Source organism: Mesoplodon bidens, assembly GCF_964165515.1.
Source record: "Mesoplodon bidens genome assembly, chromosome: 17".
Lineage (NCBI taxonomy): Eukaryota > Metazoa > Chordata > Mammalia > Artiodactyla > Ziphiidae > Mesoplodon > Mesoplodon bidens.
The window spans coordinates 49,944,404-49,971,295 of NC_138174.1; the positions used below are offsets into that span (position 1 = coordinate 49,944,404).

At 35.4% G+C, this 26,892-nt stretch overlaps 1 protein-coding gene across 13 annotated transcripts in view; it reads right to left on the bottom strand.

The window, feature by feature from the left end:
- MYCBP2 (MYC binding protein 2) overlaps positions 1 to 26,892 on the bottom strand; it is a 266,977-nt gene that overhangs the window by 41,207 nt on the left and 198,878 nt on the right. For 11 of the 13 annotated variants that reach the window (XM_081214828.1, XM_081214825.1, XM_081214831.1 and 8 more), the window contains 6 exons: positions 24,653 to 24,775; positions 21,784 to 21,939; positions 5,123 to 6,766; positions 3,975 to 4,144; positions 2,979 to 3,223; positions 827 to 994 (listed from right to left, as the gene is read on the bottom strand). In XM_081214828.1, the coding sequence (XP_081070954.1) occupies positions 827 to 994; positions 2,979 to 3,223; positions 3,975 to 4,144; positions 5,123 to 6,766; positions 21,784 to 21,939; positions 24,653 to 24,775 (2,506 nt within the window). The remainder of the gene's footprint in view (positions 1 to 826; positions 995 to 2,978; positions 3,224 to 3,974; positions 4,145 to 5,122; positions 6,767 to 21,783; positions 21,940 to 24,652; positions 24,776 to 26,892) is intronic. The other 2 variants (XM_081214821.1, XM_081214832.1) reach the window with 1 other exon arrangement.

The window sequence follows — 26,892 nt, forward strand, 5'->3', positions numbered from 1 at the left end:
TTCTTATAAAATTGATCAAGCTTGTGGAGAAACTCAAGCAACACAAGAAAACCCAAAGGTTACCTTTCTAATGACATCATGTTCACAGTTACTCATGCCTGAACTCTTGATGCTATCCTAAACTGATCCTTTTCATTATCCAGTCACTCAACAAGTCACACTGATTTTTCCTCCAAAATATTTCCTTTACCCATCTGTCTTTAACAACCATTGCCAACACAATCCAATTCCACACACACAGCTGAAATCTTTGATCGAAATGTTCAGCTTCTCAGCTGACACTATGAGACTATTTCTGCATTTGTACCATGTCATTCCTCCTCTAAAAACTCTCAGTGGTACCCTGTTTCTTTCTGCATTATATATATATGCTTCTCTTCAGTTTTCAAGAAGCCCTTTACTCTGATACTATAAGGGGGTAGGGTGGGGCCGGGGGGAGCTCTGCAAGTAATAATCCAAGAAGCTCAAGATCTACTTTCAGTGCTATATCTCCCATGAAACCTTCTCTAAGTACTGCCTCAAAGTGACCTTTCTCTAGTCTGATTTACTACAGCACTAAATGATATAATACACAATGGAAATGGAATCCTTTATTACTTCACTAGTTGATCTTTTCTCTCCAACTGGATCTGCCTCTGCTATCAAGGACCTTACCTGATTCATGAATGCATGCTTTTTCTTACTGCTCTAATAGTTAGCAGAGTTGACACGACTTCCTTCCCGAGATGGAGGTATGTATGAAAGAACTTCTAGGGCATTCTCTTCTAGCTTACAGTCTTTCTTCCACCAAACACTGGACTCAACAGAAAGACAATAACTCAAATACCTGGGTGGCATGGACTTCATGTTGCTCTCTGGCTCTTCAAATACATTAGGACTCGCATCAGGAGTTACTGATATGTACGGGGCAGGTACAGATGTTGAACGCAGGTACCTCATCTCATCCTGGAATAGGTTGTCATCTTGATAACCCACAAAATTTTCATGATGATGCCTGCATTAAATCAAACCGAATAGCTCAAAAAGTATGATGGCAATACAGATAACTTTCTACTTTTAATCTCCTTCGTAAAAGTAAAAGCAACTCATTAAGTCTGTAACTGAGGATTAAAGTATTCAAATAGTTGTAGATGTAAGCCAAAGGAGATAAAAGTCTGATAATTTTACACATAGATATTCCTGGTACCATAAACATTTCAAATCCAAAATTGAATTTCTTTTCTCTCCTTTTTAGAACTTTTCTAACTTCTAGCTTCAGTGAGTGATCCCACCAGCTCTCTAGGTGTCTCGGTGTCACAGCAGGCTCAGCCCTCGACCACGACCAGTCACTTAGGCCTGTGGATACCAGGTTCCCTCTCACTATTCCCCTTCTTGTTCCCCATCATCACTGCCTTGCTTCAGGCTCATGACATTTCTTGCATGGACCACTAAAGCACAGGCGGTGACCATTTTTTTGTTTGTTTGTTTTTTAAGAGTGAAATTTGAAAAAGATTAGATATATGAAATGTTCCATGGGTTACAGGGATATCTATTCCCCACAGGGCTAAAAATATAAAATCCATAATTAGAGTATGCCAGCATTTTTTACATGTTTTACCATTTGATTCTACCCTTTTCAAACTGGAACAGAGAGGTACTAGTCTAACTAAGGACAGTAAACAGGTGACGGAAGCTGAAGGCTTGCTGTACTTGGCATGTCTGATGACTTCCTCCGCAGTCCCAAATGTACTCAGTCTCACATTTTCATTTTTGTTTCCCACTCATTTTATTGAATAATAAGTACAAAAACAAACAAACAAACTACATAACTCTGCTTCTCAAAATGGAACTGTTGGTTGGTAAGCCACGGCAGCAGGCGATTTCTAGAAATCTTCATTTGTCCGCTGATGAAAAAAATCTGAATTTGGCCTATGCAAGGCTGTTTTAGAGTATCAGTGTGCAATGCATGAACATATGGGTTGCACCAGCAAAGCCCAATATAGGAAAAACAGTACACTGTTAACAGGCTTCTCTCCATCTTCACTTACGCCCTTGGATCTGGTTTCCACATTAGCAGCAGAGTGATCTTCCAGCTGCAAACCAGTTCATGCATCTCCTTGTTTAACATTCTTCTTTATCCACTGTTTCCTCAATGGGATAAAATCCAACCTTAGCATGGGCTACAGAGCCACGCATTACCTGGTCTTGGGAAACACCACTTCATACATTTCTCCTGGTAACCAATACTTTAATAAGCCTGTATTCCTTAAATGGGTAATGCTATTTCATTTGCATCCTCACATATGTGGTTTATGTCAGGAGCTGCTTTCCTCTCATTTCCTGCTTGACTGATTTCTAGTTATCCTTCAAGACTGCTGAACTGTCGGCTCCTCTGGGACACCTCTCCTTTCTTCCTTGGCAAGACTCAGGTACTCTCTACCTCTTATGCTGTGACAGTATTCTATACACACTTCTGTCGTAAGTCCTCCTCACGTAACATGTTAAGTGTTTCCTTTACATATCTGCCTCCACCAGAGTGTGAACACACGACGTCAGGATTTCATTATACTCATCTGAGTGTAACACAAAGCTGGTACTCAGCTAACCAAAATTTAAACGCTAATAGAATGAAGAATTTGAAAAATGACAGATTTTGGATAGCAAATATCGGTTTACTTCCATTTTAGCATTTCCCACTATTAACACACTGACGTCTGCCTAGCAAAGAGTAAAAGAGAGCAGAAGTCTTACTAAGACATACTATGTATTAATAATAATACAAATCAACATAGTATTTACATATGTTTTCAAATACCTACTACTCTAAAGTTTATACCTCTACCAGTCATATTTCTGAGTTAAGGCAACTCAGAAAATAAATTCCTGGAGGTCACTTTACTGTATACAATATGTACTGTAGTGTGGAAATTCAGGGCATGATATTAAACAGTAGCGGTGAATCCAAAGTGATTTAAAAAACAACAGCCGAGTTATATTACCTAGCTAATGTCTGCAGGTAGAGACAAGGCATTTTAACCGGAAGATCCTCAGAAATGCCCTCTTTCACGCTGGGAAGCTGAGACTGGAATGGCTTTGTAGGATGGTAACACAGAATGCTTGGTTCGGCCGCGCTGCTCAGGGACAGCAGGAAGAGGGCGTTTGCTTTAATCACTTGGTGAGCTTCCATAGTGGGCAAGGCACGAGGAGTCTTGACTTGCAATGGCTTCCTCCTAGATTGTTTGACCTGAGAAGAAAATTTGTAGGGATCTTTTCCTACTTCTATTCAAATCTTAAATTTCTTAACCTAAATATTTCGAATTTCCAATAAAAATTATTAAACACTGTAGAACTGCTTTAAAATAGTAATAGTGATTCCCAAAAACAACATTCACTTCATGCTTCTCCTGAACTTATTAAAACTAATTTATATCAAATGCAAACTACATTTTTCTCTTTCCTTGGGAAAGTTAAAAAACCTAAGTAGTAAAATCTAAATGTGGTTATCTAAATAAAAGAGTAAATAATCTGTGTGTGCGTGCATGTGTATGTATATTTGGCAAATATTTTTACCTAGGTGTGTCACTAGTGTGAATGATCCTGACTTTCCAGGAAAAGAAAAAGAGAGAGGAGATAAAGAGTAGAAAAAGAAAAGGAAAAAGAGAAAGAGAGAGTTAAGAGAGATAAAGGTGAAGAGGGAAAGCTATATATATGTGTACAATAGCAGACAAATTAATAATAAATTATGCAGTAAACATCTGTCAATAAGGTATGTATGCTACAGGAGAGCTGTTTTGTGTTATCCCAAGATATAATTTGTTTTTGTAATTAAAAACAGCTGACCTGGTACATAAATTAAATTTATATATTATTCCTGTTATGAAGGTTGATCTTTAATATCAATTATGTGGAGTTGTCTAATAATATGATCATAAAAAGAGATTTTTATAAGGTTTATTCTGATCACTAACAGCACAGCCAGAACAAAATAAAAATACCTTCTCCCTTGCAGCAGCCTGTTTTTCACGGAGGTATTTTTCTCTACAGCGATCGCACACCAGGTACCACGTGCTTCCCCCTATGCCACCATCACCACAGTTACCAGCCCATCCTCCACAAAAATGCCCAATGCTATTGTAACCTTGTCCACCAGCATACCGGCCACAACCTTGAAGTAAGAACATAAATAAAAATTTAACACTTTAAGTGTCCTTAATAGTTTGCTCTTTGCCGCCTGTACATAAATGACAACTTTTCCTTTTCAAAGTAAGCAAAATACTGAAGCAAATATCTAACCGCCACCTGGGCTGTTAATTATAGCAGCAAAATTGAAGGTGTAACCAAAAGTAATCAAGTAAACGATGCCCAAAATACTGACGATACTCTATACAGGCAGATGAGAAGAACTGTTAAGATACGGGTACATACAGATTTATTTAAGTATGCTAAAAAAATTGAAGAAGACAGGTATTAGGTATAAAACACTCTGTGAGAATAATATGTTTTACAAATCATGTATTTTACAAAAGGTTGCAGTGTAATATGTAGGAAGAGAAAAACATTTACCCAAATCCATAATAAGTGAATTTTGGAATATTAATTGTTACAGAAATCGTTACATTTACCTAAAACATAAAACTGTCTTCTGATGAAACAGTTAGTATCTCTTCCACAGGAAAATGCCCAAAGAAATCAGTATAATCTAATTGAATTTGCAATTCTGAACAGGAAAACAATACAATCAAAGGAGACCTAATGTTGTGATCTTTCCTGTGTGTATGGACATGTCCTTATTTCTGTTGTGTGAATGGACATGTCCTTATTTCTACTGGGTGAGACACCTTAACAGCATCCTTTGGGTAACACATAAAATATTTAAAAAGTTAACAATATCTCAGAATGTGATACATTAAAATGAAATAGTACTAGATTGCCTTACCACCATACTATTAGATTTCTTTACCTATTTTTCATAAACCCTATACTGTATTGATAAAGCACTTTAAAAATTACATTGTAAGACACTATAAATTCCGGGCAGAAGTTTCCCTGTACTTTAACATAATTCATGGAACAGCTTAAGTCAAAGTGACCTAATTTGTTTTTCTACACAAAGTACTTACATATATTCAATAACATCACTTACCTGGGTGAGCCTGTCTCATGTGGTATGTCACTGGGTATGGATGTGACTCTCCACAGAGCTCACAGATGGTGTCCTTCTCTGGTCCTCCTACCGCCAGCTGGGCCATTTCACCAAACAAATTACCTCTGGGCCGAACTTCTGTCTTTTCCTTTTTCTTTTTTTCTTTTTTGGCCTTTTTATTCTCTTTCTCACACTCTTTCTTTTTAAGGACTGCACAAGAACCAGGACTTGGAAAAATCATATTCTGGGAAGCTGCTTTGATAGTAGCCAAAGAGATGTCTTCCCAAAAAGCCACTAAATGTTGCAGAGTCAGGGGAAGAGGAGACTTAGACTTCATTGGGTGATGCATGGACGTTTCAAAAGTGGCCTCAGTTTTCCCGTCTTCACATTTTTCATGCAGAGGAGGTTCCTTAAGCATGGACAATACCTTATTTTTGTTGATACTGCCCATTTTAGATATATCTGGTCCATGAGGTGCAATATTAAACATATTCAGTGCAGATGATATTTCCAATGAGTGTCTATTTTTTAATTTGGTTTCCTTTTCTTCTGTAGGCTGCTGGCTGCTTAAACTACTTCTTATAGGAGCATGTTCTTTGGAAAGTTCAGGATTAAATTTTAAGAAAGAAGAACAAGCCATTGCATCGTGCACTATGCCTTCGTGCCACAGGAAAGAGGCAAAGACGGCTCTGGCACACTCGGCCACGGAAGGGGACATGGCTTGCTTGGCTGGCTCTAAAGGTTTGGATCCATCTCCTTTGAAGAGAAAGCTAGATTTCTCCTTCTTGGGCCTGGTGTGCCTATTAGCACATTTCCGACTTGTTTTGGGGGATGCTCTCGTTTCCTGTTCATCTTTCAGTGGTGCTTTTCCTATGCTGAAATGAACTTTATTTGGACCTTCATCCACACTCTTAAATTCACTGCTTTCATCACAGGTGCTGTCTGTTAGGCTATTCGTTTTTAAAGTACTTGAAGTGCAGACTTCAACCACCTCACTGTGGAGGTTTTCTTGTACCACATGGGGAGAAGGAGCTCTATTTTCGGATGCAGGGGAGTCTTTCGAATCCTTTGGTACTGGTTTTGGTTTCGGTGACGTTGATCGTCCCCTTAATGGTTCTGTGAGGGGCATTTTCTTCTTGCGGAGGGTATCTGGATCAAGGGTGTAAGAGTCCGATTTGGACCGTTCCCGAGGAGGATCAAGTTTCGTCTTAACAGGAGCAGTGCTTTTCTGAGGTAGAGTTTTATCATGCGGTGAGGAGGAGCGTGTAGAGCTAGCACTGGATGGGCTAGACCTACTGGCTGGGAGAGTCTTTGGCTTAGGAGATGATGACCGAGAACCTGGTCCTGGGGATTCGGCTCTGAAGCTAGAAGACATCTTCCCATCAGATTTTAGTGTCTGCAAGGTGTTATGGTTGGGGGATAATGACCTACTGTGAGAATCTGACCTCAACTTTGCAGCATCGGATTTCAACATGAGAGATTCACTAGCCGACAGCCCTTCTGTACCCCTCTGCTTCTTCTGGTCAGCAGTAGTCCGGCTCATACGTCCCTCGGGTTTCAGTGTTCTGCTGTGTTTGGAGGACAGTTCTGATTTTCCTGATGTACAGACTGGTCTAGGAGATGTTGAGATGCTTCCTCGGTCACCTGTATGGTCCATTTCATAGTGAAACTTGTTAATATAATTATAACTTACTGATGATTTAGCCACTAAACAATGAAATAAGAAAACATAGCTAAAAAAATTTGTATTGCTTGTCACAGACAAAAATACTTCAAGAATAAAGAAAAAAGGGGGAATTCTCGTCAAATTTCTATTATATCATTTTATAATTCTAATATTCTAATGTTTGGATTAGAATAATTTATAATTAATGTATGAGTGCCCTAAAGCTATTATTTAATTACATGTAATGCAGGCAGTCTGTTATGTGTAAAGAGGTTATGTTCTAACAGCTTATTTAGTTCATAAGTTTAGCTGGTTAGAACTCAGAGCTTGAAGAAGAAAAATGGTGGGATCCTCAGAATTAGAATTACAAGTCTGAATTCTGGGGCCTTTCAACAAGGAGTCAGGAGAATAAGAAACAAAAAAGATAAAAAGAAAAATAATCTTGCTCTTTCCTAGGTAAAGCATTAGATGTTTCTACATGAGCACCACTTGCTTTTGGCATCCTGGCCCTCATTCAGTGTCTCTCCTTCCTACTACTTAACGCTTTCCTTTGAGGCTTTAGAGCCAGGTCGTCTTTGCTGTCAGTCCCTGGTACAACCTTCAAGATTATCTTTCCTCCCTAAAATCAAAACTTCTACCCTCAGTGCAAGTGATACTAGTTCACTGTTAGGAGGAAAGCAACCTGACTGAAGTGATTCAAGTGACATGAAAAACTGAAAATCCATAAACCTTGCTAGAAGCATTTATATTTTTTGAAGAAGGATACTTAGTAAAAACCAGAGATGACTCTGGTTACACTGTAGTTCTTTCTTTTTCCTTTTTACAGGGATATGAACAAATGTGGATAAAGTAGAAACGTGTTTTGGGGCTTGCTTGCAGTGTGTGTGTAGAGTCACAGCCTAGTTGCCTATACGTCAAGAGAGCTTTGCCATGGCATCTGCCTCCTCATGGAAGGCCTGCAAGGGCTGGTAGTTTTGCTCATTACTACACTCCACTGATGTCATGTCAAGAATGGGTCAGCATAGTAAGTGTTTTTGTTAAATGAGCAAACAAATTCCTGTTTTCTTAGTTTCTTTCCTTTCTGCTAGTCACAAATCTTCAGATTCTCATTTTTTACTTTTATGGCTCCCACGGCCACAGGGCAAGAGGCGACAGTAGCCATTGTTGTGTGAGGGTCAGATTTTATAAACCAATATATTGTATTTGGTAGAATCAAGCATCAGCTTAGTCCTGGCCACTAATTTGGAGTGACTGATGTCTGGAGCACTAGTTTTCGTTATTACTCTGACAGCTGGGAATGCCTTCATCATCACATTTATTTCATGAGCTGAACCATACATAATGCTGAATCTAGACTAATAAGCAGTAAATCTTTAATATTTGGCACCCCTCTCTCTACAAGATTAGTTCGTGAACTGAAAGAGGTTTGCTTTGTAATTAATGATGCACAATTCCTCATAAAGGAAATCTCCACTGTGACTGGCTAAACAATTGAATCTTCCAAATATCAGGAACACCACCTGTCATATGCTAGCAAAAATGTTTGTTATATAGAGAGGGCCAGAGAGTATGGGCAGCTGTATACCTTATTTCTATGCTTCAAGTAATGGTGAATATTTTTTTAAGATCTGTAAGTGGAGACAGCTGAATACCTGTTGGAGTCTAGGCACATAAATAATGCAAAATTATTTCTTCCCAAGATGTCAGATTACAATTAAATCCTGCTGAAAAAATTTACTTTTCCAAAATATATTTCATATATTTTTAAAAAACAAATACGTCAAGTTAGTGAAGTGTGGTAAACCCACATACTAACTGATGTTTATCTTCTTCATTTGGGTTTCAAGTTTTGAGGCTTGCAGTAAGTATTACTAAAATTGGTCATGTGGCTGCTTTAAGTATCAATAAATATCAACACAATCTGTTAAAAAGCTTTAGATCGTAAATACTTTCACATTCGTCACTTAATTTTGTTTAATGTTTATCATATGTAAGTTTAAGCAATAATGGACACTTTTTTAATCTCAAAAGATTCTAAAGAAAAAATAATACAGGACAGGATAAAAATTTAGTACCTTCAAACAGATTAGTAAAAATATTAAATATTAGGTATTCATTAATAACCTGCATATTTTTATGCCAAAATTATAAATAAAAGTTTATATAATACCACCCTATAATATAATCATAATATAATACTCTACTGTAATATGATATGCCATAGTATATACTATATATCAGGTTACACAAGACTATATACTACAGAGATCAGGTTCTATAATTATACTACAATATTATATAGTATCACTGTCAACTGTACAAAGGAGAAATGTAAAACTGTTTTACTCATTTCTAGGAATACAAGTTTTTAAAAGTTTAATTAAACATTACACTAAGACAAAAATATGTGACTAGGTATCTACAGTATTTTATAGGACCAGAGCATATTTTAAAATTGTCTGGCATTTTATCAATTGTCAATAGTTTAAACATTTCTAAGTTTAAAGTATTAAAACTAAGCAGCTAAGAAAATACTATAAGGATGACTCATGCCAGACAGGACAGCCCTGAAAACTAAGGTAAACTAAAGAATTTAATTATCAAACTGTTTCTCATAAAAAAAACTAAAACAGGAAAATGATTTTTACATTACCTAACAGAAAAAATGAGTTGAAGACTAACCTGTCACATGAGATACTATATTCTTATAGATCACAATGTGCTTTATGGCTTACACATGTACCACCTCGTTCTGGTAATAATGGTGTTACAATTCCCCAAAGGCATTTATTTCTACATACTTATTTTATTTAATATCTCATATAGGTTTGAGATTAAGCAAGAGTTCTATTTAACCTACACATAGTAAACAGGCATATCAATTAGGATAACTAATAAATATTGAACAGATACATCACAAATTACCCCAAAATATCAAATTTTAAATAAAATTATAAACTTTAATCTTAAATGGAATGAGATGAAAATGACTGAGGTGAACTAAAACTTCTTTCTTGAAACCTCCTAGGTTTATTAAGAATGGCCCATCCGTGAAGGCACGCATACCCACCCTTCAGTTTGTGAGACAGAGATGAGAGAGCAGAGGCAGGCCCAGCTACACCATAATTTTTGTAAATGCGCTCACGAGAAGCAAGGTTGCGAGATGGAGATTCTACAGTGGAAAACATTGGCAAAGAAGCAGCACAGATTCAATGGAAAAAAAATTTAGCAGAGAACACAAGCAGAAACAAAGCATTTCAAATGGTATGCGCGACTACTAACTTATCAAAAAGTTTATATTCTGCTAAATTTTCCAGCAAGTTTATTATTTCTCTAAAATTAAAAACTGAATACAAAGGTCAAATTAATTAATTTAGACTAATAACGACAGCGCCAAATGTATTAGCCTAAAAGTTAAATAACATTCATAGCACTGATAAATCAAATTTGAGCATTTCTTTTCAGACTAATATTTCTTTAACTCAGTTTTCTTTAATTTGGTGCTCACTTACTTATAAATGAAAGTTTATAAGTAATTTTTTTTTTTGTAAATAGTGGGAGATAAAGAGATGTTACTTACAGTTTAACCTATTGTCACCTGGTTTTCTGTATGGACACATGACTATAATTTTTCCAGTATGTATCTCAGAATGGACCCAAGTTGACATTTATGGTCAACTACTTTTCTGAGTCCATCCTCAGTAAAAAATGTTAGTGCTAATCCCAATAGTTAGTGTTTGTTTTGTCGATCTTATTACTGAGATACCAAATTCTGTTTATAAAAAGTCTCACAACACAAACAAAGCAAAAAAGACTTACAAGTCACTGGAAATGTTAGACACCTTAATGATTCACCATGCAGAAAATGAAGTGCTTAAAATTTAAAAAAATTACTTTTCAAAAAATTAACAGAACCTTTAAAGTGGTCTTTCAAAAGCAGTATGCTAAAAAAAAAATCTCTATCTAAATCTGAAAATAAATCCACTATTTAAAATTTTAACTCATGGCAATGAAAATAAATGTAATCAAGTGAGCTGAAATAAATTCAGGTAATAAGGAGATAACTTTCTTAACATTATTGAAATTAAAAAAATGAATACAACACACACTTTTCTCAAAACAGAAAAAGTAATAGTTGACGGATTCATTACTATGGCCAAGATTAAAGATGAACTATTCATAAAACCAAGAATCCTTCCATATAAGGTACTGAGTATGTATTATGTGTCAGACATTGTCCTAGGAATCGAGCATAAAATGATGAACAGAAATGAAGTCCCTACTCTTATGGAACTTATCTTCCAGTAAAAGGAGAGAGACAATGAACAAATACACCCTAGATGGAGCGGTGATAAACCTGAGAGTAATAAGCACACAGATTTTGGGTAATACTCCATGCCTGGATAAGACAACTTAGGTAGCAAGGCCTAGAAGAGACCAAAGCCCTGGGACAGTCCTAGGAATACAGAATAGAGGAGGATGTAGAAAAGAGACTGGACATGAACAGCTGAGGTAGGAGACATCCAGCAGGCAAAGGAAGAAGGCGTTTCAAGGAAAAGAGAAAGATCAATCCTGTCAAACACTGACAACAGAGCAAGTAAAATGAAATCTTAGGGGCTCCCCTGGTGGCGCAGTCATTGAGAGTATGCCTGCCGATGCAGGGGACACGGGTTCGTGCCCCGGTCTGGGAAAATCCCACATGCCGCGGAGCGGCTAGGCCCGTGAGCCATGGCCATTGAGCCTGCGCGTCCGAAGCCTGTGCTCCGCAACCGGAAAGGCCACAACAGTGAGAGGCCCGCGTACCGCCAAAAAAAAAAAAAAAAAAAAAGAAATCTTAGAACTGACAGTTGAACTTAGCAAAACAAAAGTCAAAAACTGAATACAGCAATTTCTGTGGATAAGGACAACTTCAATTTCAACCCTGTAGTTGGTTCAAGAGAGAATGGTAGGAGTGGATGGAGGGATGGAGACACATGCCAACAAGTCATGTTCCTCTAAGTTAAAGAAATGTTAAAATTTTAACATTTTTGAACATTCTTCTTTTTAAAGTGTGTAAAACTCAAAGGCACCAGGAGCTGCAAAATGAGGTCTTATGCTATTTCAATCTCATATAATACTTACTCTGCAACTCTCACTGAAAATGTCAGTTAGGAGAGTGCCAGCTTTTGATTGGAATTCAAGGACGATTCAAACTGCCAATGTAAGGATACAGTCTCGCAGCTTGGTCACTAAAATCTGTGAAGACTGGGTTTGCAGGAGGACACAGGAGCAGGAAATCAGATACTATCTTAACTAAAAGCACCCGTAACATAAAAGTACAAAACTACATGGACACTTATTAGATAAGATGTTAGAGGTTTAAGGACAAACTCCTGGAAAAAGTTTTGAAGCCAAATCATCCTTGAAGTCTTTCCAGTATGTTACAAAACCTAAAGAGACTGGATTCCTAGGTGTGATTCAGAGTGAATAAGATGAAATAAACATCTTTTGAAAGTCTACAAAAGGTTACTGTTAAATGCCTAAGTACAGTAAGCTGTGAATTCACACAACACTTGTTCTAGACATTTAATTTTCACAAGCTCATGTTTAAAATACTTTGAAATAGTTAACTTTTAAAAAGATTTATATCTTTCAATTTAAAAAGGGAAGTAATCCTTAAGAGATACTTTGCTATCTATGCACAGAAGAAAAAACTGATCAACTTTTAGACATCTGATGAGGATTAATCATGCTCCTTTTTACCTTGCTTTATAGATAAAACAATCAATTATTAAATTAATGCCTGTAGAATTTTGATTTTTTTGTCATAATATAGTTAACTAAGGAGAATAATGTTTAAAACAATATAAAAAGCTGGATTTTTTCCTCCAGTATTCATTTGAAGTCAACGTTGTTTGTTTGGTATAAAGTATCCCCTTATTAACAATACGGTTCTTTACATGTCATTTATTCTTTGTTTTCTTTGTTTTAAATCCCGAGTATCAAGTTCCCTGGGGTACTTCATTCAGCCTCTGGTCATAGAAACTCTGAGCTCATTGTAAATTGTATTTAAAAAAATTATTCCCTAGGCTAATGATAATAATAAAACAGTATAACTTTTCTTTTTAATAAGGAAAGCATCCTCATTTCAGTTGGACAAAGACAAACTGTGGTTTTGCTGTATCAGGACCTTGACCTTGTTATTGGGACAATACACTGGAAGAATCAAGGCACCTGTCACCATCTGGTGGCAGTACACAAAAGTGCAGTTCTGAGATTTAGAAAGGGGCGTATACTCTTTCAGGTTTGAGTCAACAATGAAGTAATGATCTTCTTCATCCATTCATCTGTTGATGGCACTTAGGTTGCTTCCATACCTTGGCAATTATAAACAATGCTGCTATGAACACTGGAGTGCGTGTATCTTTTCAAGTAAGTGTTTTCATTTTCTTCGGATTATACCCAGTGAATGTGCATTTAAAGCTGTCAGTCCGGGCAGCTGCTGGCTAGAGGACGTAATTATCATCACTATCACCTTATTCTCAATCCTCCAAAACATCAATAGACAGACGTGGGAATAATACTTACACTTAATTGTACTTATTTCTTATCTGCATGTTGTTTGGTTGCTCACATCTTTTGGCCAGGGTGAAGGTATAGTTTATATATTGTCTCCTCAATAACCAATAAACTAGTTTTTTATATTTTTAGAAATAAATAGTTTTAAAAGAAGTAATTTCCAGAATATCTGAATTATAAGTTAAGCTTAACCATTTACTGCCTGTGTTAAGAGTCTATTTGTCAAAGTATCTGTAGTACTATTCAGAGAAGAATGCAAATGTACAATTACCAGGGTTTAAATTGAGTGAAGAAAGTCAGAAACACTGTTCCTGCTGTTCTACTGTAAACTTGACAAAATGTCATTATCATTGTTTGTGAAGGATCTATAGAATTAGGTTTCTTTCTATATCTTAAAAAATATATACACACATAAATGTAGATATGTATAAGCACTAACAGAATGTGGAATCCTACTAAATGTATCAGAAGAAAAAGAGCTTAAGACACAGAATAGGAACTAAAATTTACTTATATAAATGTTAGTATACTAAATGAATTATAAAAGAATGACAGCTAGAACAAAATTTCCAAATTAAGGCTAAAATAGAAATAAGCTTTTCACTAGAATATAACATTCATCCATATGATACAAATGCGGAATGGAAGATGGATGAAAATCTGTAATGATGTATTTTCAAACTGTCAGTCAACAATGCCATCTTCAGTTATGGAAATGCTAAGTATGCTTCTCACATTCGAATTATATTACAGCTTACTGGAGGCAAAGTTACCCAACCGAACTCATTTTTTCTTAAAATCTGCTTTTAATTCTGTGTATTGGCATTAGGTAAGCATATAATCTTTCAAAACAAAGACAGAAAACTGGACGCCATTCTAGACTGGCTCCTTCAACTGTGATTAGCAAGTCCTGTACAATTTTACTGCCTACGTGTTTCTAAGCTTGTCCCTTCTTCTATACGTCCACTGTAATTTACCTTAGTATAAGCCCTACTCAGCTCTTCTCTGGAATCCCTGCCTCTAACGCTCTCCCTTTCTCCAGAACCGTTTTCATAATATTTTTAGTTGTCTTTCACAAATGTAAGACTGAGCATATCATTATTTTTGTTTAAAATTCTGCAGAACTATATATGCCTCCATCTGCTCCCTCCATTTTACTCACTTTACTCACAGGATAAAGTCTAAACTACTAAGAGTGGCTTACAAGACCCTTCATGATGTGGCCCCGCCCTCTCTAGTGTAAGAAACTGCCACTAGGACACTAACACTCTAAGCTACAAACACGTGAAGTTTCTCAAGTGAATCATGTTTCCTAACATAAGCAAATGAGTTGATTCATTTGAAGTGGTTAAAATGGTGCCTGTTATGTGGTAAATGACTGCCATGTGTTAGCGATTACCATTTCATATCTCTCTTTCCTCAAACCACCAACACTTGCCCCATGCTAACTCTGAGCTGATGATGGCTTCCTATTTTACTGAGAAAACAAACAAAACAAAAAACAAATGGACAACATTCTCAAGCTGCTAACACTACACACTCTTTCCTCTCCTGTTATGATGGATCACCTATTTCTGCTCCTACTTGGCCAACGTTTCCCCTTTGCACTACATCCCATCCCCTCTCCCACGGATGAATACTGTTCCAGCAATCCTCCCCTCTCTCCTGCACTGGCAATTTTCCTCTCTATTGGATCATTCTCATTAAAAAACAACCCTGATGTTACCTTTTCCCCATTAAAAACCAAACCAAACAAAAATCTCTCTAGATCTCACATCCTCTGCCTTGGTTTCACTTTATGTGTTTTCCTTCCCTTTACAGTAAAACTTGACAAATTTATCTATAACAACTGTCTCCAATTTCTCTTCCCACCTTTCTCTTGAACCCACTCTAATGGAGCTTTGGCATCTCATCCGACTAGAGTTGCTCTCATCAAGATCATCAGTGACCTCCACATTGCTAAATCCAATGGTCCATTCTCAATCCTCACTTTACCTGACCCATCAGCAACATCTGATACACCTTGTCACTATTTCCTTGAAATACTTTCTTCATTTGGCTTCTAGAAACACCACACTGACTCGGTTTTCCTCCTATTTCTATGGCCACTTGTCAGTCTCTTTTGCTGATTTCTCCTCCCCTCTCCCATGTCTAAACCCTGAAGTGCCCCAGCGCTCAGTCTTTAGGCATCTTCTCTTTTCTCCCTATACCTACTTTCCTGCTGCTTTAATCCACCCTTAGGGCAACTCTCAAATTATTCTGCTATAAGCCAGTGAACTCCCAACTTATGTGTCCTGCACAGACAGTTCCCATGAACTCCAGGGTCTTACATCGATCTCAACTTGATATCTCCACTGGACTTAAAAGGAACCTCAAACTTAACATATCTGATCATTTGCAAACACGGTGACAATTATTCCTATCCCTGTACCATGCCCCTTTGCAGCAACTCTAATCAAGAAGTGAAGTCTATTTCTCCATCCTTGAATATAAGTGTCCTGCTTTGACCAACAGAGTATGGCATATGTGATGCTGTGTCAGTGTCAAGCCTAAGCCTCAAAAGACTGTGCATGTTTTTGTTTTCGCAGAATCCTGCAATGTCCATGCAAACAAACCCAGGTTAGCCCACTGAATGACAAGAGATATTTGGCCTAGTCACCCTTTTCATGCCAGCCAGTCCCCAATGAAAAAAATACCTGGCTGACCTACAGATGCATGAAGGATCCCAGGCAACATCACAACAACTACCCAGCTGAACGCAGCCTACTCTGCTAACCCACAGAACTGTGAGTGAAAGAGTGCTTGTTTGAAGTCATTAACTTTTGGGGTGGTTTGCTATGCAACAGTAGCTTACCAATATAATGTCCAAAATTAAGCCTTTGTTATTGCCCCCCAGACCTAGTTCTACAGTCCCCATATTAAATGGAAATTACATTCTTCCAAATGCCTATGCAAAAGTCTTAGATTTGCCCTCCACTATTTTGGTATTCTCATTGCTTATTCAATCTTTAGGCAAATCCTGTTGATTCCCCTTCAAAATATATCCAGTATTCCATGATTTAATACCATCTCTTAGGTTACTCTGGTAAAGCTACCATCATATCTCACCTGGATTACTATGAAAGCCTCCCAAACTGGACTCCTTGCATGACCAGTACTTACTTAGAAGAGTGAGTGCCTGACATGTAGATGGTGGTCAATAAATATTTTTGAGTCAATGGATCCCCAAAACTTGGCTCATGCTATTCTTAGAGAGGAAATACACCTGTAATCTCCTTCCACACCCCCAATGCTGACTGATAAATTCCTATGAGTCCTTCAACACTCTGATTAGGGGCCATCTCTTTATCTAATGCCTTCTCTAACCTTTCCTAGCTGAGTCAGCAGCTTTTTCTCCTATGTTTCCAATGCATCCTGTGAATATTGCTCCTGCAGACTTAAAATAATACCATCATTTTTTTCAACATGGCTGCCTTCCTCAGTATTTCAAACGCCCTTCAAGATCAGTGATAATATTTTCTTTACTTTATTGCTCCCTATAGCCTAGCATAGACTAGATATTTAACAAACGCAGGTAAATAAATGATGGAAGAATAAATGACCCATCTGAAGAAAAATGGTAATAAGGAGTGGAATAAATTTAGTAGCCAATAAGGAGATGGGAGCAAAGGGAGAGACAAAAGGTCAGATCTGGTCAGGAGAAAGCAAACAGATGCACTCGGGCACACTGTCTTATAAACAACAGCAGCGTTCTCTGTGGTCTAAATTCCTAGGATGAAGTGAGGGCTGATGAAGAGGGAAAGGAACATGGGTCCAAGCTTTCCTACCACAGAGAAGATGGAGACACTGAGTCAAGATCAATTCTGGCCCATGACTGAGATGACAGGGATTTGTAGGGATGCTAGAGCCCAAATCGGAAGAAATATATTGGCCATTGTGGCAGATGCTATTGGTTCAAGTATGAAAAATTTTACTGCACTTGACTATTTGATTTTACGAAATCTCTGTTGATATCATCCTTTAATTTTCCTTAATAAAAATTATAAAGAGGAAAAGGGTCTGAGAAATCAGCTTAGTGTCACAAAACTAACCGGAGGGAGAACAGAGATTAAAACACAGGTCTCCTTCCCAAGTCAAGGACTCCATCCACGCCACAGCTCACACCAGGCAAACCAATAAGTAGACAGATTCTGGGCTGGGATTATAATCCAGGATAAAAATGAAGTCTAAGTCTTAGGAAAAAACCTGGCTTTTATGCTGATATTCATACTAACATCTGAATGTGGTGTTACCATATGAAGAATTAATCTCAAAGCAAATAATGAAGTTAAGCTGTGAAAATGTACTGAGGAGTAGCTAGGAAACCTCATTTGTGCCTCCACAGAGAATAGACTGTTCTCTCTGAGACTGTGATTTCCTCCACTTTTCCTTGCAGCATGAGAGATGTTAAATGTTTGCATCAAAAGGCAATATCAATATCAACAGCTAATGTTTATTAGGCACCTCATTTTATGGATGAGGTAAAAAGGGCTCAGATGCATCAAGTAACTTAAGTGGCTGGAAAGGAAATCTGAGCTTAACGTCTTTCCATCACTATATCTTTATAAGCTAAGCAAGTAAACACAGTGCTTTAGTATATGTTAGTATTCTTGAACACAAACCAATATGCATACAGATACTCAGGTGGACTCTTTTGTCACATTTAGCAAAAGTTTTGTCTCATTTGAGAATGTCATTATGCGTATAACAGAAAAACTCGTTGCAAAGTAACCTAGAGCTCTCATATCTGGGCTTGAAAGTACGACATACTTTGATATATATATTATATGTTACATACTTAAAATCTCTGGGAGAATCATCAACTGTCTTAATGTTCTATTTACCATTTTTTTCTACAAAAAAAAAAGTAAATTATTTAGCTCCCTGAACAGTAGCTAAAAAATGTTTATATTAAACACAGTCATGTGAAATACAGTTTTCCAGTTGGAGGATCTTTCGTAAAATTCCATCAGTATAAACTCAGAATTATTAGATATCACATCATCACATTATAGTTAAATTTAATTACTACTGAAGTATTCTTCCTCTATTTTGAAGATGTACTCTGAGTAAAGACAGGAATATCAATCATAAGATAACAAGAAATACATGATCTTAAACTCATAGTTTACACTGAAGAAATGATCATCTTAGGCATTTACAGTCAATAAATACTCCCTGAATGCTTATGATGTGTAAGATATTGTCAGAGGATATGGGACAAATAAAATGATGCTTTCAAAAGAAATGAGGAAAGATAATGAAAATACAGAATGTAATATTCTTAAAAGAAAGCGGGCACCTATATCATTCCCCACCTCAGTCCACTAGAAATTTACTGCCAAATTGCTTACCAATTCTAAAACCTACATAAATACTTCTGAAATAAAAAAGTAACTTATGGAACAGTAAAGGAAAAGTTTATGTACACACCTCTCTTCTCTCTCATGCCTTTGCACACATATAAATATGTTAAGACAAGGAAAATGTGTGACTTTTATTTCTATAATTATTGTATTTCACTAGAACAACAGGTGAAGTAATATGTATGTGTGCATGTATAAAATAATTTTGCAACTTAAAAAAATTACCAAATGAATTTAATGTGCCAGATTACTTTCAATTCCAAAGATTAATTTTAAAAAACCCTACGCTTCAGGGGAATAAAAAAACTAAAAAATACTGATTAATAATGCTCATAAAGCTGACATGGGGAGCAGTTTATGTATGTCCCTACTTTATGTATGTCATCTACTTAGCTGGGAACTTGAGTTACAGTATTTAGGAAACCTTCTCCTTTTAAACCGTGCTACATTCTTAAACTATGAAGGGGAAAATAACCAATCCAAACAAAGCTAATACTCTGGATCCTAGAACCAAATGGAAACAGAAATTTAAAAACTATATATTAAAGAGCAAATTTTTACATTATTTATTAGTAGGCAAAGCTAGATATTTAAAAACATGGCCTCCTTTGTAGTCAGGCGAACTGGGCTCATGTTCTGACTCTACCATTTACTATGTATATTTCTAGGGCATATCATTTATCCTCTTTAAGCCTCTGTTTCCTTAACTGTAAAATGGAGACATTATCTCAAATGAGGATGTACTAAAGTGCTCAAGGACAGTAGTAAGTGCATAGTGGTGACTTATCAGAATAAGCAAGAACTAGTAAATACAGTCTTCTATACATAATATTTTATTCAATATTTTAGAATCACAAAAGTGTAAGACAAAAATGATTCTCATTTTACTAATTAGTAAAGGGAAGTTCAGTATAAATAAGCCATCTTCTAAAGCAAGATGAAATGCTAGTGTGATGGACGGCAGTGAAATTCAGGAAAGAATATCTTACTCAGGTAGTTTTAACTCTGCCATATTTAATTTTCCTATGATGTAATCACTACAATTCTAATATATCTATAAAACATTAAACTATTTTTAGATTCCATACTTGTTTTTAGTTGTGCTAAAGATTAAGCCTTCTGGTTTCTGGAATTGGGTAGTCAAACTTCAGTGATATTCTGCTGAGAATAAGAAGTCTGTATCACTGGAGTACATGCAGGTAATGATTCAGAAAACTGGTAATTTTGAGACATTTCTAGGCCATGATTTCAAATTTGCTCCAAGATGGTGGTAAAGGAAGTGGTGGTACTGATAACACTTAGACACAATATGAACAAAATTATACTGACACAATGTCAGTTAGAAACCTATTATCCTTTAAAAGAGGCAAATCTGATTTTCTTATGGTCTTTACATTTTGTTTTACAATATTTTATTAAGTAATTTGGTAAAATGAAAACAGTAATTATACTTTTTTTTTAGAGAAGTTTTCGAGAAGACTTGCAATAACCCTTTAGGTAAAACAAAATGGTTCTTATTCCTTAGTTCTCCTGTCTGCTGCCACTATGACATTATCAGGGTAATTTTATATTTAATATGAATTTTCTGCCTGGTTATGATGGTTTTTTCCCTTTTATTTCCTTGTCCTTACTTTTAAAACTTCCTGCAACCTGGGTACATCTAAATGTAAAGTGTCTGTCACTCCATTAAATGGGGAAACTGAGTCTTCACTTCTCTTTCATTCTTCTATAATGCTTATCAAGGAAGAAAAAACTATTTCACACACATGACACTATTATGTTTCCTTGAAATTCTTCTTTTAAGAGACATTAAAGTGAATATTACACATGAACAGAGATGATTAGCTAGAAATTGATACTACTTATATCTACAAACTAATTTCATTAATTGAATTTGCCTAATGTATAGTGCAAACCTAAAAAAGTTTATACTCTTATATACTCTTTTCTGAAGATAGGTAATAATATCATAATGAATAACATCATTTGCTAACTATACACTACCCTGGTTCCTAATAAAAACTAAACCAGCTGGCATTCTCTTAAGTAATCCTAATAATAGCTATAAAAGTATTTTTGTAGAAAAATAACTTAGATCTAAGTGTGGATGTATTTTATTAAAGTAAAGCAAAGAGGTCATGCATTTGAATTCAAACAAATGGGTGTACAAGCTGAGACTTCCAAAAACTCTCTCAATTCAGTGAGTGTGTTTATATACTGTAGAGCCAATATGTGAACTGAAGGCCAAGAAGAGCATATTGTTGTCATACTAGGAGGTTTGAGAAGTTTATGGGGAAGCCTCAGGAACTTATTAAGAAAAAAGAAGACTCAGGTAAATGTAATTTGTTTTGGGTCTGTTTTCCAGATAGGTATGAATTACTATCATGGATAAAGGGCTAGAATAATCCTAGAAGGCAGAACTGGAATCAACTGATTGGTTTAACTTATTAAGAACAAGAACAAGAACAACAACAACAACAAAAAGCAAGAGAAGAAACAACAATGTGAGAACATTTGGAAACCTAAGTTGCTATACATTTCACAGACACCAAATTCACTTAAAAGAAACAAACAAACCTGCCCAGTACAGCCTCTCCTCTACCCACTGGTATAGTGAAATAGGTTCATTCTCTTGGGGCATCTCTAAGTAACAAAAATTCAGTGTAAAACAATGAAAGTTATCCTTATAACTGATGCTTACCATAGTCGTGCATATTATAAAATTTTTTTTTAAATCAATGTTTTCTTAATATATTTTATATGATTTGCTTATTCTGGAATTAGAATAGAAAACATAAAAGTCATATTTTAATAACTACACTTAATAAAAAAATGTGATTAAAAACAAATGTCTTAGCTGCAGAATGTCTTAGGTCAGAATAGCTTAAGTGCTTCAAAAATGTGGGAAGGGATAACGTCCTCATTAAATAAAACCAGTTAGGTGAGTTGATAAATAATTAGTAACTGATAAACAACTCAGAACAAAGCTTCAGAAATGGTTTGATGAGGCAGGTAAGGCTGACAAGACTTACTCTGAAGCTGAGGCTGCTGGAAGGAAAGGGGCTGTCCGAACACAAATGGGCTGTGGACTAGGGAAGAGGGAGGTTTTGCAGCTTGATCAAAGATGGAAGGAGCTGGGAGATTGGGCCGTGACTGAATGGAATTCAATATGGCACTCAGTTGGTCACCTGCAGTGGGCAAAACAGTCAAAACTACAACTTGTTATTAATTAACATCCAAAATGGCAAAGTAAATGGTGCTTTATGACATTCAGATAAAGTTCAACACTAAATAAAACAATGCCAATTCAGAACTGTTGTGGAAGTTGGTGACTGTTATTCTCAAATTAGGGACCGAATGTTGTATGTTGTTTTAATAATGGAAGCACCCCAACAAATTTTATATAATGGCCCACTTACAAAACCAAATCCATTTAAATTCATATACAACATCTAGCAGCAGCACGAGAGAATACAGAGTCTATGAAGTAAGTATGATAAGTTGATTCAATAACATACAAGTATAAAGGAAGATCTAAGTCGATGATGTCTTCTGTGCAGTACCTGACATTGACTATTATCACCCTGCCTCATACGCAGTACACTTCATGCAGAAAATATGCAAATAATATGAACAGTTCAATGCAGGACTGAAGGGAGGCAAAGTATATGTTATTAATTTAGTAATACATTTATAAATTAATATTTTCTTTTTTAAAGTTGTTATTGCCAAAGAAATTATACATTTTTAAAAGCATGAACTCTTTTGCTCGGATAGGCAATGTAAAAATTTATAAAAGACCTATAAGAAAAAAAGGAATATGAGGTACCTTATTTGAATAGTATCTCAAACATGAATTGATATTTTCTTCAAAATTAAATACAAAGGACATTAACAGAAAAATACTATTAAAAATATGAAATGATATAATTGGATGGATGATAGCTCCTTATTTACGAGAATATAAATATTAAATAGTTTAAATGATGCTGAAGAAGAAGGGTTGGGGAGGGGAAACCATATCCAGACTAGCTGATGCAGAAACTGGAAAACAGTACCTTTCCAGGCATATTCTCTAGATATAATAAAGTTTCATAAATAAAATTTTAAATGAAACACCAACAAGAAACAGATTAATATGGAAAGAACTGTGCACACAAGCTACATCTCTTCACTTAAAAAAATTAATGCTGTGATTAGAAAAGGATTTTAGAGGTGATGAAGAATTTTATAAAATTGTTTTAAGGAAAAAGAATTTTTGCAAAAAACAATTGCTTGATGTTGGATAGCATAAAGAGTTAAAGAAAATGGGAACTACAATTAAAGGTAAGATAATAAATAAAGGTTAGATATATTTAATCAGATGAAAGTTTCTTAATATTTCTCCACTCCATCTAAATATTTTAAAAGCCTACTAAGAAGTACATGCTATTTTTGAACAATATTAGCAAAATCAGTTTAAAAAAGTAATACATTATTTCTAATTAGTAAATGTTCTCAGCAATGTTTGTCTCTATTGAAAGTTGATTTTTATTTTTATGATGTTTTAACAAATTCTGTTTTAAAGACTGATTTAATGTGATAGCCACCAGTACAATTTAGACATTTTAGAGACTGAAAGCATACAATTTGAATTAAACATGGCTTTAAAACAGACTACTATACAAGTATATAGTGGTAAGTAAACACTGAGATTTTAAGGACTGGGAGCGGCAGAAGGAAAGGGACATGAAGAAAACACCACAAAGCATTTACCCTACTTGAGCATGAAGGTCTAGTTTAAGTTAGTTGAAATCTGAGCTACCAGAAATGAGCAAGCAGATAGTACCCAAGCCTGTAAGATAGAGCAACCCGATGTAGGAGGAAGAGCCAAAAAGAAATCTTGTAGCTAAGGCTTCCTTCTTAATAAAAACACTTTGTGGAAAGTAATAAAGGTATCAAACAGAAAGTGGTTTTATTTTAAATTGAATATTTCCTCTATACTGATGTAATTCTGTATCTTGTTGACTATTTCATTATTTCACTTGCTCTGCAAGTCAGGTATTAAAACAACTGTATTTGTGTCTAGAAATCAAATCTCATAAATTAGTTTAAATAACATTTTAAAGTAAAAGTATTTCCATGTAGGCTATCTTCTTCCTACCCACTGTCCAGCTATATGCTACCTTCTGACAATATCGTCGATTTTGAAGCTAAGAGTTAGGAGCAGGTTCATAAGAAAGCATGTGAATGTGTCCAAATTTACATACAAATGGAATTTTGGATGAAATTCGAGCATAAATTACTCCAAAATAATTATTACTTGGACTGTCCATGATGCTGATCTCTTCTATTAATGCAACCGTAACAAGTTGTATACATTTTATATCCATATGGCTTAGGGGTTTTGTTTTTCTTTTTACAATTTTTTGGTTTCATTATACATACCAAACCCAAAGCTATCATTTCATGTAATTTGAAATTAACTAAGATAACTTGATTAGACATTGAAAACCACACATGTTTAATAAAGCTGATGTGCAATATTACTTAAAAATATTACTTAAAATATTTTGATTTTAAATGGATCATTTTGGAAAGTTCTTTTTTGCTCATTAACATTTAATAATAACTGGATGATAAAGAAAAGTTCTTCTACTGGATATAGTGACACAGAATCTTTATGATGTGAATTCAAAATGAGTGTCTACAAAATAAGAACGGGTAAGCAAGAACTATAAACTTAAGATAAAATGGATAAAACCAATACTGTAAAAAGAACACCATCGTAAACATTTTGATTGTTAGTTTTCTAGGAACAAACTTAAAGTTTTGTGGGTGAACAGTAATAAAAATGGTTATAAGAGAAGGTAATAAAAATATTACAGTTAGGTAAGTAAAAGACTCACTTAAAACACCTACCTTTATTATTTCCGAGTCCATAATCAAATCCTTGGGCACTGCAACTTGCCCCTTTATTAAAAGCTTGTACTGAGAAAGGGCTTGGAGGAGGAGTTTGAGAATTTTGATCCAGAAGAACTTGTTCTACAATAAAAGGAACATCTATAAAATTAGTTTCTTATGTGCTATTCCCCATTTATAAAGAGAGAAAATTGCAAGAAAGATTTTTATGATGGTTAAGTTTTAAAATAACCTCACATTTAGATTTGATAATTGGTCTACCAATTTGGTCACTGACACCAACAAAGTATATGACAAAATCTTTGTTTTCATCAATCAAAATCACTATAATATTTAGAAATGGGATATGCTCTTATGGAGTCAATTTGCTTTTATTGTGCTATTAACATTTGCTATTATTGCTTATTTTTGCTTTTATTGTGCCATATATATATATGGCAAAAAATCATTAAGTGATCACAGAGAAATTTAAACTTCTCTTACAACTCTTTTCGGGTCGAGTATATATCTTAGTAGAAACGATATCCTAATTTAAGAAGCATTATCTAAAAAGAAACTTCTACCTTCTAAGTATATGGGAATACAATTTCCTATGGTAAAACTCACTCCTTAGTATGGAAAGCATTTTACATTTTAACAATAATAGCTAACCTTACCATCTGATAGCTTTGTTATTTCTTCACTTAGCTTTCATATAGATCTTATAAAGTATCTTCACTTTGTAAATGAGGAAACCAAGGCACAGAGATACTAGGTAATTTGGACAACTGAAAAGTTAAGAGCTGGCATTTGTACCCTGGCAGTCCAGTCCCAGAGTCTACTCTTACACATTATGCTCAGTGCTAGTTAAAATGATTACTAAGCTAGAAAGACCCTGACAGTCACTTAAACCATTCTCAGATTATTTAATTGTGTCTTATATAAAGCTGATCTTGCTTTAGGTTATTTTCATTTATATCTGAATATCCCTATATAATGAAAATGTTTAAGAATTTATGAATATGTAATAATTATATATGTAGTAAGTATACTGTAAATGGGAAAGTTATTTTGTAAAATGTCTGATTTACATGAAATGAAGACTTTTGCTTTTCAAAACATAATGAATAATAGTTCTACCATCTCAGGACATTATTTTATGATGACATCATCTTTGACTAAGAAAAACTGGTCTGTAAAGACAAGGGAGGAAGTAGGTTCTCAAATTGGGTTCAGTGGATTACTGATGCAGTGTGGTGTAATGAGCACAGAATTTGAAATATGAATGAAGATTCTGGCTCAAGTCTTTCACCTGCCCTGTTTCCAGTGGTATAACCATAGGCAAGTCATTTTAAATTCTGTGAGCTTAGAAATGTAAAATGAAGATTATATAACTGATCTCAAAGGCTTGCTGTGGGGGAAAAGGGGAGAATGTTTAATGTACCATGTTAATATATCTAAACGTACTCTGTTATTCACACAAATTCCAAACCTTTCTTGAATCTATTTATATACTATGGCCATATTACCTCTTGGATAATGGTTATTATAACTTTATACTCTTTTGGATAAAGAAGCATATTCATTTAATTGTCTTACCCTTTCCTATAAATTCTGGGATTTGGTAGAAAAGTCTATGTTTGGCTTATCCACTTATTTTGATGTCCTAACTAATACTTTTGTGACTCAACTTGTATATTTAGAAAACTTAGTGAGCAACCAGTATGTGCGAAAACTGCTTTAGAACTAGGAATACAAAGATAAAACACCTGTGCCTGTCCACAAGGGACTCACAATCTGGGTACAAAGAAATAAAAATTAACTTCAATATAATATCAGTTTTGTTCTAGTGGTGAATTCAGTTCTTTAGGATGAGAGGTAACTGTTCACTCTGTAAGAATCAGTTAAAGCTTCACCTAAGTGATGACATGGTCTGAACAAGATTTTGCCACCAGGAGAATGAAGAGAAGAGGACAATAAGGAAAATCTTTTATTAAAGGAGGTCATTCTTGAAAAATGGTAAAATAAAGTTTAAAGCTGAAACTCTAACAACAAAATAGGAAACCCCCAGAAGAAGCTAAGCATATATTCAATGCTCCTTTCCTGAGACAGAATTCAAAAGAATGAAATTGCCTGGGAGAAGTACTACAATCAGTGGTTTGAAAACTGAACTTCCATTTAGTGGTAGAAAGAGTAAAAGGTTTAGTCCCAAACTGGCACAGAAGAATTACCATTTAAATTCATATTAGTGAAATAAAAAG